The sequence below is a fragment of the Anolis carolinensis genome, unplaced genomic scaffold (assembly GCF_035594765.1).
Source record: "Anolis carolinensis isolate JA03-04 unplaced genomic scaffold, rAnoCar3.1.pri scaffold_7, whole genome shotgun sequence".
In the NCBI taxonomy this organism is placed as follows: domain Eukaryota; kingdom Metazoa; phylum Chordata; class Lepidosauria; order Squamata; family Dactyloidae; genus Anolis; species Anolis carolinensis.
The window spans coordinates 11504080-11516754 of NW_026943818.1; the positions used below are offsets into that span (position 1 = coordinate 11504080).

General features: G+C 43.8%; 1 protein-coding gene across 1 annotated transcript in view; it reads left to right on the plus strand.

The window, feature by feature from the left end:
- Positions 1-12675, plus strand: part of dbh (dopamine beta-hydroxylase) — a 37629-nt gene that overhangs the window by 15202 nt on the left and 9752 nt on the right. The window contains exons 5-9 of the mRNA XM_062959705.1: positions 821-967; positions 2641-2901; positions 7107-7283; positions 7373-7475; positions 12236-12402. Of these exons, the coding sequence (XP_062815775.1) occupies positions 821-967; positions 2641-2901; positions 7107-7283; positions 7373-7475; positions 12236-12402 (855 nt within the window). The remainder of the gene's footprint in view (positions 1-820; positions 968-2640; positions 2902-7106; positions 7284-7372; positions 7476-12235; positions 12403-12675) is intronic.

Consider the following 12675-nt stretch of genomic DNA (forward strand, 5'->3'; position numbering starts at 1 on the left):
TAGGGGACAAGCAGACTTAGGCCTCAGGCCTCTTCCACAGATTATCTAATTTGCACTGGATTATATGGCAGTGTAGACTCAAGGCCCTTCCACACAGCTATATAACCCATTTATAATCTTATACTATCTGCTTTCAACTGGATTATCTTGACTCCACACTGCCATATAATCCACTTCAGTGTGCATTTTATACAGCTGTGAAGAAGGGGCCTCATATAATCCAGTTCTGAGCAGATAATATAAGATTAGAAATATACAGCAGAGTCTCACTTATCCAACATAAACAGGCCGGCAGAACATTGGATAAGTGAATATCTTGGATAATAAAAAGGGATTCAGGAAAAGCCGATTAAACATCAAATTAGGTAATTTGCCACAGCAACGCGTGGCCGGGCACAGCTAGTATAATATAATATAATATAATATAATATAATATAATATAATATAATATAATATAATATAATATAATATATGTAATATTGTATATAATAGTTGTATATAATATACAATAATATATAATAATATAATGTATATACATATAATATTGATAATAATATCAGAATGTAATACAATACAATACTAATAATACAATATAATAAAATTAATTATATATTAAATATTACATATAATATTGCGAATAATATTACAGTATAATGATATCGTACAATATAGTGAGAGCTCCTCACTATCACTTGTGGCGCCCCACTTTGAGAACCTCTGCCCTAGACCATAGCTTCATGGTCCTCCTTTTGCTCAGGAGCATTCAAGGGTGATGTTGCATCATGACTGTAACCCATCATTGGGGGTCTCTTACCTATAGGACGCCTGGAGTGACCATGATGGACACCTGCACATGGACTCCCAGCAGAACTACAAGCTCCTGAAAGCATGGTCTGCCCTCGAAGGGTTCTACTTGCTCTTCAAACGGTCCTTTGATACCTGCGACCCAAAGGACTATCGGATAGAGGTAGGAATCTCCTATCTTGGGCCCATTTGATAGTGGGGTGACTGGGGTGGTGGTGGTGGAGGGAGATGGGAACAGACTAGAAGTGCTACGACTTGTCCAAACTGTGCAACCAAGAATGATCCACTACAGTGGATCTACACCAGGCGTGGGTCAACAAGTAACAGCATCTTTACGTCAGTTCAAAAGATCAAACAGGGCAACAATCTATATATATAAAAGAGTGATGGCATCATGGCAGCGGACAAAACAACAGAAGTAAACACCCCACAACCTCGAAAATTGACAGCACAACCCCTCATCCATGCCTCTAGGTTGATACAACAAAAAGAAAAGAAAAAGAAAGTCCTAATTAGAGGGAGAGGAATAATTGCTTTTATCCCATTGCTGCCAGTTAGAAGGCTAAGCTCCACTCACTTGGGTCTCCTAGCAACCCACTCAGCCCAGGGGACCCTTTACCTTAACTACCAACAATTCCTCAATACTTTGTTTCCCGTACCACCAGACTTTGCCACAGCAACGCGTGGCCGGGCACAGCTAGTATATATATATACACACCATATATACTTGAGTATAAACCGACCTGAATATAAGCCGAGGCACCTCATTTTACCACAAAAACTGGGAAAACTTATTGACTCGAGTATAAGACGAGGGAGGGAAATGCAGCAGCTACGGGTCAAATTCAAAAATAAAAATAGATACAGTAGAGTCTCACTTATCCAACATAAACGGGCCGGCAGAACCTTGGATAAGCGAATATGTTGGATAATAAGGAGGAATTAAGGAAAAGCCTATTAAACATCAAATTAGGTTATGATTTTACAAATTTCGCAATATGTATAGTTTAAATAACAAAAATATATAAATGTAATATATAACTGTATTTAATAAATCAAAAACTATTTCAGTCAGCTCGCTCTTCCCTTCCTGACTGTTTACAGTCAGATCACTCTTCCCTTCCTGACCGTTTTAAGTCAGCTCGCTCTTCCCTTCCTGACCGTTTTCAGTCAGCTCGCTCTTCCCTTCCTGACTGTTTTCAGTCAGGTTGCTCTTCCCTTCCTGACCGTTTTCAGTCAGGTCGCTCTTCCCTTCCTGACCGTTTTCAGTCAGCTTGCTTTTCCCTTCCTGATTGTTTTCAGTCAGCTCGCTCTTCCCTTCCTGACCGTTTTCAGTCAGCTCGCTCTTCCCTTCCTGACTGTTTTCAGTCAGCTCACTCTTCCCTTCCTGACCATTTTCAGTCAGCTCGCTCTTCCCTTCCTGACCGTTTTTAGTCAGCTCGCTCTTCCCTTCCTGGCCGTTTTCAGTCAGCTTGCTCTTCCCTTCCTGATTGTTTTCAGTCAGCTCGCTCGTCCCTTCCTGACCGTTTTCAGTCAGCTCACTCTTCCCTTCCTGACCGTTTTCAGTCAGCTTGCTCTTCCCTCTCCGAGGTGAAAGTGGCAGTTAAAACCGTTTGTCTCAGCACCAAGCAGCCAATCAGAATTCTGGCTCCTGACTGGCTCAGCCAATCAGCTGTCCCTTCCAGACAACTCCTCACACTCTAGGGGTTTTGGACTTCAACTCTTACAATTCCTAACAACCCCTAGATGCCTTGACATGCCTTACCCATGCAGCAGGGCATCTGATATGGCATTCTCGGATCAGGACCATTGACTTGTCTTCTACTCTCCTTCCAGGATGGCACCGTGCATCTCATCTATGGGATTCTGGAGGCACCCGTCCCTTCCCTTGGGGCGATTAATGTTTCCGCCCTCCGCCGGAAAGGGCTACAAAGGGTCCAGCTGCTGAAACCGGACATCAGGATTCCTTCATTGCCGAGCGACTTGAAGACCATGGTGATCAGGGCCCCGAACGTGAGCATCCCAGGCCAAGAGACGACCTATTGGTGCTACATGACAGAGCTTCCAGATGGTTTCGGAAAGCATCACATTGTCATGGTAGGTATAGATCAGATACCCACGGAAAGGCAGGATGGGAGAGAAGGAAGGTAGCTCTCCATGAATGAAAGGCCACCAACATCTAACCCGCCTTGGTAGTTGTATGTCTGGATCACCAGCAGTCCGTCTTAGAGAGTTGTTAGACTCAGGGAAACTCAGATTGAGCTCCTCCATTGCAATCAAGGAGGATTGTGTTGTCAAAGGCTTTCATGGCCCGAATCACTGGGTTGTTGTGAGTCTTCCGAGCTGTGTGGCCATGTTCTAGAAGGATTATCTCCTGACATTTCACCCATATTATCTATGGCAGGCATCCTCAGAGGTTGAGGGGTCTGGTGTGGGCAAAACGTCAGGAGAGAATGCTTCTAGAACATGGCCATACAGGCCGGAAGACTCACAACAACCTCAAGGAGGATTGTTGTCCCTTGTCTGCCCATCTATTTAGCTGTCTCTTCATCTGTCTGGGGTTTTTTTTGTCAGTCTGTCTCTCCATCTACCCATCCATCACCTGTTTCATCTGTCTGTCTGTCTGTCTGTCTATCTATCTATCCATCCATCCATCTGTCTATCTACCTATCTATTTAATCGTCCATCAGTCACCTAATTCCATCCATCCAATGACATTAATGCTTACAGTGGTTACTAAAGTATTGTTACCAACAATGTTGTCTATCCATCGACCATCTATTCCATTTACTCTATCTATCTATCTATCTATCTATCTATCTATCTATCTATCTATCCATCCACCCACCCATCTATCCATCCATCCATCCATGCATCCCCCACTCTAATCACTATCTGTCTATCCATCCATCCATTCATCCATCATCTCTCTACCTGTCTACCCATCTACCCATTCACCCACCCATCCATGCATCCCTCACTCCAATCACTATCCGTTGATCCATCCATCCATCCATCCATCCATCCATCCATCTTCTCTCTACCTGTCTACTCATCTATCCATCCATCCATCCATCATCTCTCTACCTGTCCATCCATCCATCCATCCATCCATCCATCATCTCTCTACCTGTCTACCCATCTACCCATTCACCCTCCCATCCATGCATCCCTCACTCCAATCACTATCCGTCCATCCATCCATCCATCATCTCTCTACCTGTCTACCCATCTATCCATCCATCCATCCATCCATCCATCCATCCATCCATCATCTCTCTACCTGTCTACCCATTCACCCACCCATCCATGCATCCCTCACTCCAATCACTATCCGTCGATCCATCCATCCATCCATCCATCCATCCATCCATCCATCCATCCATCATCTCTCTACCTGTCTACCCATCTATCCATCCATCCATCCATCCATCCATCATCTCTCTACCTGTCTACCCATTCACCCACCCATCCATGCATCCCTCACTCCAATCACTATCCGTCTATCCATCCATCCACCCATCCATCCATCTATGTAATCACTTAAGCGGTTACCAAAACAGTCTTAGGAACTTATAAAAAGAGGAGAAGAGGACAATGACCATTTGAGATGCCTGCTAAAGACAATGAGCGTTGTCATCCCTGAGCTTCTCTTGGGAGTGTTGTCCATAGCTATGGGCCTCTCCAGAAGAAGCCATGGGGCTCCTACTGCTTGGCTTGCGATTGCCATGGAGCTTCTGGGTTCCTTGCTGAGGCTCCTTCTCCAGGCCATGGAGGAACATACCTCCTCCTCCGCACATCCACAGATGGAGCGGAACATTTTTTTTGAAGAGCAAGCTTTCACCAGGAAAGTTTCTATAGCAACCTTCCTTCAAAAGGTCCAAAAATGGAAGTGCTTGAAGATCTCAAACAGGGATTTGTTCAAGGTTGAGGGCCAAGTTCCAAAACATCTTTGTTTACCTCCAAATTTCCTCTCCAGGGAGTACGGGATCATTTTCAACATGATCACCACCCTTTCTGGAGGAAGCTGGGTTGTTGAGAAGCCAGGCTTTCAGAGGTCGTGTTGGAAAACGTAGCTATGGAGACGTAGTTGGAGTTCTGTCTCCCAATAGCGGATTTTCAACAAGTCAAAAGGAGATGTAAAGAAGCAAGACTGAGGGCCGGATGAGGGAAATAGAAATAGCAAAGCCCAGATTGCCCTACAAGTGAGGGACCTGCTGTTTCTGGAAACTTAATGCACCTAGTTTCCCGCAAAGGCTATTCTTAGATCCTCTCATTGCTCCTTGAGCGAGATTGATAACATGAGGAGGTGGGAACAACACATGGCTGAGCTTCTGCTTTGGAGATTGTGATGTGTCTTCTTGCAATGACAGAGCTATGTGGTTGACATGATGTTTTCTGCTGCTCTAGAGCAGGGCCGGATGGGCCCTCCACGGTCATTGACCTGGCTGCTGTCCTAAACTTTAGACTTAGGGTTGACCTATGTCTACCTGGTCTTTGGAGGTCTCTTTGCTTATCTGTGGTCTTATGAGATCGTCTAGATGGTCTTTGAAGGCCTCGTTGCTTAGCTACGGCCTTATGAGACCGTCTAGATGGCTTTTGGAGGTCACTTTCCTTACCTATGGTTTTATGAGATTGTCTAGATGGCCTTTGAGGGCCCCTTTCCTTACCTATGGTCTTATGAAAACATCTAGATGGTCTTTGAGGGTCCCTTTCCTTATCTATGGTCTTCTGATGGCCTGATGAGATCATCTAGATGGCCTTGAGGTTACCTTTCATTACCTATGGTCTTATGAGACCATCTAGATGGTCTCTGGAGGTCTCTTTGCTTACCCATGGTCTTATGAGATCATCTAAATGGTCTTTGAAGGCCTCTTTCCTTAGCTACGGCCTTATGAAACCATCTAGATGGTCTTTGAGGATCCCTTTACTTACTGATGGTCTTATGAGACCATCTATATGGTCTTTGGAGGTCTCTTTGCTTACCCATGGTCTTATGAGATCTTTTAGGTGGTCTTTGAAGGCCTCTTTCCTTAGCTACGGCCTTATGAAACCATCTAGATGGTCTTTGAGGATCCCTTTACTTACTGATGGTCTTATGAGACCATCTATATGGTCTTTGGAGGTCTCTTTGCTTACTTATGGTCTTATGAGATTGTCTAGATCAGGGGTCACCAAACTAAGGCCCATGGGCCGGATGCGGCCTTCCAGGATCATTGACCTGGCCTCTGTCCTAAACTTTAGACTTAGGGTTGACCTAAGTCTGAAAGGACTTGAAGGCACACAACAATCCTAATTTTGGACTATTTCATCATAGTCTGGCACTCCAACAGTCCGGCCCCCCAACAGGCCCGCCACTTAAAAAGTTTGAGGACCCCTGCTCTAGAGGTTCCTCTTAAACATTAGGAAGAACTTCCTGAGGGTAAGAGATGTTCAGTAGTGGAATACGTAGCATCAAAGTCTGGTGGAGTCTCCTTCTTTGGAGGTTGGATGGCCATCTGTCTGGAGAGATGGATGGTTGGATGGTCATCTGTCAGGGGTTGGGTGCACGGTCCTTGTGTTATCTTCCAACTCTAGGATTTTCTGGAGCTCTTTCAACAGAGGTTGGAAGATCATCCCTTGGGACAGATTGGATGGTGTCTTCTGTAGGACAGATTGGTTGGACTGGATCTCCCAACTCTAGGATGTTGTGAAATATCTAATGCAATGCTTGCCAATAGCCATGAGCACTAGACATGTCCAAAAAATCGTTTTGAATCGTATATCGGAATTATTTCGGATTGTTCTCACTTTTTGATATGCATTCCGAGACATTGTCTCACAGCGCAACCAGCAAGGTAATTCGAACCATTGTTGGCCCATTCTCTAATTGTCTCTTAATGTTTCATTTTTTTAAAATATATTTTTTAAAATATTTTTAAAAATTATTTTGTTTCTGCAACCTACCCAGAATGGGAGCTTAGCGCAGCCTAACATGGGTTGATGAGGATAGCTCAAGAAATGAGGGCGGGAGAGCCCTGTAAAAGTCCCCCCCCCCCCGGGTTCCTTTTTTTTTTTTGGCGATTGCGCATGCGCGTCCGCCATTTTAGAAACATACAGAATCATTACGAATTTTCGGAAATATCCGAAATTTTGGGGTGAAAAAATCGGAAATACTTTCTATATCGAAGTGCCAGCGCCCCCTACTTTAGAAACGAGAATTGAAACGTTTTTTTCATCGATCGGACATGCCTAATAAGCACCAATGGCAAAAGGATCATGGTCCTTCCCAACTAACACCCCCAAATAACTCTTAATTGTAGTATGAGCCAGTTATCACCAAAGGGAACGAAGCCCTGGTCCACCATATGGAGGTCTTCCAGTGCGCCCCACAGTTTGAGACCTTCCCCAGTTATAACGGACCATGCGATTCAAAGATGAAGCCGGAACGACTAAACTTCTGCAGACATGTCTTGGCCGCCTGGGCGATGGGCGCACAGGTACGTCCCAACCGTGGTGAACTTTCCATTCTATTGCTTCCTTCCTCAAACCTATCACTCATTTATCTTCCTTACTTCTTTCCTTCCAGGCCTTTTACTATCCAGAAGATGCCGGGCTCGCTTTCGGAGGACCTGGGACCTCAAGATATCTGCGCCTGGAAGTTCACTACCACAACCCTCTGGAGCTCAAAGGTAAGCCAAACAATGAATGGATCCTTCACCATCATCTTCAGATGAGTTCAGTTGGAAACATCTCCAGGTTGGAGAACATCTCTAGGTCCTTCTGGTTCAACTTATGCTGAAACATACTGGAGGATGAACCGATTTCTAGGAATGTGTTCTCTTTTGGACTCTCTAGGTCAGGCATGTCCAAAGTCCAGCCCGGAGGCCATCTGATATAAAATCAATAATGTGAGGGTTGAATGAAAAGTAATGCCTCCACCTTCGTTATTTGGATTTGGATGGGAATATTTTAATAAATCAAACACAGAAATAATCCTTAGAATGTGTTCTTGAACTTGTGTTGTCGAAGGCTTTCATGGCCGGGATCACAGGGTTGTTGTATGTCTTTCGGGCTGTGTGGCCATGTTCCAGAAGTATTCTCTCCTGACATTTCACCCACATCTATGTGACCTCACAACCTCTGAGGATGCCTGCCATAGATGTGGGCGAAACGTCAGGAGAGAATACTTCTGGAACATGGCCACACAGCCCGAAAGACATACAACAACCCTGTTCTTGAACTACCACTATTCACTTTTCCACATCATCATCAGACAATTGGATACATTTCTGCCAACGAAAGAAGTCAACACTCTGTTTCCGCAACCAGCGTCTCACAGGACCCGTCGTGCACAGATCTTCCGATAGCCATGCAAAGCAATAATGTGACCCACACATTTTTGTTAAATGTCGTTTATGCTTAAAATTTCTCTCGGAGTGATACGACGATTGTCCTGAATCAATCTGTCAACCTTTTGCTTGTGAAATTCAGTGGTTGTTGTCACAGGACATCCAACTCTTTGTCACACAAGTCAGATGTTCCCATGTCAATATCTTTAAACTTACTCGTCCAACGACGCACAGGACTCACATCAACATAATCACCATCAACAGTTTGCATTCTCTGATGAATCTCCTTTGGGATGACACTTTCAAAGACTGCATGTTACTTAAGTCGCACTGACCGACCGTCTGTGCAGGGTTCCATACTTCTCACTTTAACAACACAACCGTTCAATGCTAAGGCTTCCCACCAAATGGAACAGTCTGCGCAGGGTTCCATACTTCGCACTTTAACAACACAACCGTTCAATGCTAAGGCTTCCCTCCAAATGGAACCGTCTGTGCAGGGTTCCATACTTCTCACTTTAACAACACAACCGTTCAATGCTAAGGCTTCCCACCAAATGGAACCGTCTGTGCAGGGTTCCATACTTCGCACTTTAACAACACAACCGTTCAATGCTAAGGCTTCCCTCCAAATGGAACTATAGAGGAGAGTCTACTGAACAAGCCAGGACTGCCATCTGTTGAGGAGTTACGAAGGTGGAGGCATTATTTTTCATTCAACCCTCGTATGTGACCCACCAGTACTGTTAACCACAGTATAAAATGCATGCATTCAAGAAAAAGCTATTTTATATTTGGAGGGCCTTTTCGACAGAGTTTGGATGGCCATCTGTATGGAATGCTTGGATTGGGTCTTCCTGCCTGGCAGTAGGATCTTGATGGTATTCTTTTGGCAGGAGAGAGGAAAGACTTTCCTAGTAGTCCAACTACAACTTCCAGGAGCCACGACAGCAAGAGTGGCGTCAAACTGCATTAGATGCACCCGAAGGGATACTTCAGAGCTCTCCCTTCCCCTGTTTTCTCTTTCTATTAGCAGCTTTTCGAACACGAGGATTCAAACAAAGCAGAAAGTGGCTGCATTTCCATAAACTTCCAATCGCTCGCTCCTCGGAGTAAATTTAGCCAACTGAAGCATCTGGGCTGTTCTTCAGTCCTATCACACTTGGCTATAAATAATCGTTTTTGTTGGTTCTTTTCTTCTCCCTGGTTATTCTTATCCGTTTCGTTGTGTGCCCGAAGCTGGAGACAGAAGCTTGGAAGTAATGAGAAAAATCTGGTTTCTCCCAAAATATGCACAGAAGCACGTGGCTCGTGGTTTCAAAGCGTCCCCTTCTCCCAAGGCAAACACCTTTTCTTTTGTGAAATACGTCACACCATCACGTTGGTTTGGGACCAAGAACGATGGCAACATCTCCATCTTTGGGTTTGGTTAAAGTTGGCTTGCTAGATTTTGTTAATTTTGCAGGAGAACTAGTCAAGTTGAGGGACATTTTATGGTGGTGAGGATGTTCTTCTAGCTGTGCCCGGCCACGTATTGCTGTGGTATAGTCTGGTGGTATGGAAAATAAAGTATTGAGAAAGCTCTAAACAATTATTTATTATTATTATTATTATTATTATTATTATTATTATTATTATTATTGACACAACGATGTTGTATGACACAGCAAACAAGATAGTTATGCTGGATTTTGTTGAACAAAATCACAAGTCGAACACTTCCCGAGTGTCTAGGACTGTGTGATGTATTTTCGGATGATGCACCCAGATCCCAGTAGGGTGGCCTTTTGCAGTTGACAGATCGTAATTTTGTCAATGTCTATTGTTTCCAAATGCCAGCTGAGATCTTTTGGCACGGCACCCAGTGTGCCCATCACCACCGGGACCACCTGTACTGGTTTCTGCCAGAGTCTTTGAAGTTCAATCTTGAGGTCCTGAGAGCGGCTGAGTTTTTCCTGTTGTTTTTCGTCAATGCGACTGTCACCTGGGATGGCGACATCAATGATCCAAACCTTGTTCTTTTCCACAACTGTGATGTCTGGTGTGTTGTGTTCCAGAACTTTGTCAGTCTGGATTCGGAAGTCCCACAGTATCTTTGCGTGTTCACTTTCCATGACCTTTGCAGGTTTGTGATCCCACCAGTTCTTTGCTGCTGGGAGGTGGGACTTGAGGCATAAGTTCCATAACAACAACAACAACAACTTCTTCTTCTTCTTCTTCTTCTTCTTCTTCTTATTCTTATTCTTATTATTATTATTATTATTATTATTATTATTATTTTATTACCCTGCTCTCCTTGCAGCTCAATATAGAGATAAAAAGTTGCAATGACTATTCCAAAGACAGTGCTCCTTATATATATATATATATATACACACACACACACACACACACACACATACATACGAGGGTTGAATGAAAAGTAATGCCTCCACCTTCGTTACTTGGGATTGGATGGGAATATTTTAGTAAATCAAACGCAGAAATAATCCTTAGAATGTGCTCTTTAACTGCCACTATTCACTTTTCCACACAATCACCAGACAATTGGATACATTTCTGCCAACAATGAACAAGTTTTCTGAAGCCGTCACGGAAGAAGTCGACACTCTGTTTCTGCGACCGACGTCTCACAGGACCCGCTGTGCACAGATCTTCTGATAGCCAAGCAAAGCAATTATGTGACCCACACGTTCTTGTAAAATGCTGATTATGCTTGAAATTTCTCTCTGACATTTCTCTCTAATGCTGACTGCCAGATTTTGTTCATTTTGATGGTTCCCAGGAATCTAATAATAATAATAATAATAATAATAATGACTCGCTGTGGCAATTGAAGCCCTGCCCACATGGCTAACGTCACCAAGTTTCTCAGGGGGGCCTCTGCACGTGTGTGGTTCGTAAAATTTTGGTTTTGGGAGTGTTTCTGTAATTTGGACCTAATTTTATAGGGTTTTTGATGGAAAGACGTAGATTGGATGACTATGTCCTTTGTGGCCAAATTTGGTGTGTTTTGGTCCAGTGGTTTTGCTGTTTACTCCATGGGAATTATGCACATTACGTTTATATATATACTAGCTGTGCCCGGCCACGCGTGGCTGTGGCGAAGTAAAATAAGTAAAATAATCCAGTTAAAATAAGATAATCTGTATTTTATAGGCAGTGTGGAAGAGACCTGTGAGGCCTAACTCTGCCTGTCCCCTGGGCTGAGTGGGTTGCTAGGAGACCAAGTGGGTGGAGCTTAGCCTTCTAACTGGCAGAAATTGGATAAAAACAATTATTCCTCTCCCTCTAATTAGGACTTTATTTTTCTTTTCTTTTAGTTGTATGAACGTAGAGGCATGGATGAGGGGTTGTGCTGCCAAGTTTAGTGTTTCTGGGATGTGTAGTTTTGTCCTAGGCCGAAATTTCATTACCCTTTTATATATATAGATAGATTATATCTTCCTGCCTGGCTGAATGGGATTGGTTGGTTGGTTGGTTGGTTGGATGTTGAGATCTCTTATAATATTATAATATAATATAATATAATTATATGTTGTTTTGTCCTAGGCCAAAATTTCATTACCCTTTTATATAGATAGATAGATATATCCTCAAGTCTTTCCCTTCCTATATTGAGAGATATAGGTGCATCATAGCGGTGACATTTCGGAGTGACTAAGAGTGTGCTAAGCTAGCGCCGCATCTTCCGCTTGGATGTTGGGTCTGCCATTAATTGTAGCCTCAAGGCAAAGGAAGATGTTACATCATCCCATATACGTTCACCGCCTCATAATCCCTGAGCCCTGACATTCCTTGTAAGGCACCGATATCGCCAGGGATATCTCCAGGGCAAGGAAAATATAGAACTCGTTCTCCCACACTTCAAAATGGAAGAAAATAGCAGTGAGTGGGAGTCGCATATATTTGCATCAGGATTTGGTCTTGAGGGTTGGCAAAGCGGTGAGTGTTTGGAGTTGGATTCTATGAAATAAAAGGCAATTCAGTCCAACTCAAAGTCTATCCAGTCCTACCCCTTTCTGGGAAAAGGCAAGGATGTGGCGTTGACCCATAAATGCCACATCTCTTCCCAAGGAATATCTTTTCTGTTTTCCCAGGCCACCATGATTCCTCAGGGATCCGGCTCTTTTACACCGCCTCCCTTCGTCCCTACGATGCTGGCATCATGGAACTCGGCTTGGTGTACACCCCGGTGATGGCAATCCCGCCTGGAGAAAGCCATTTCGGACTGACGGGATACTGCACCGAAACATGCACCCAGGTGGTAAGTACTTATGGGGATAAGTGAACCCATGGGTAAATGAATGTATAGGTAAGTGAAAGCACAGATAAGTGAAACTGCGGAGAAGTCAAACCAATGATAAGTCAAACCATGGAGAAGTCAAACCATGAGTAACTGAAACCACAGATAATTCAAACCATGGAGAAGTCAAGCTATGGATCACTGAAACCACAGATCAGTCAAACCATGAATAATTGAAACCATGGAGAAGTCAAGCCATGGAGAAGTCAAACCATGAACAATTGAAACCACAGA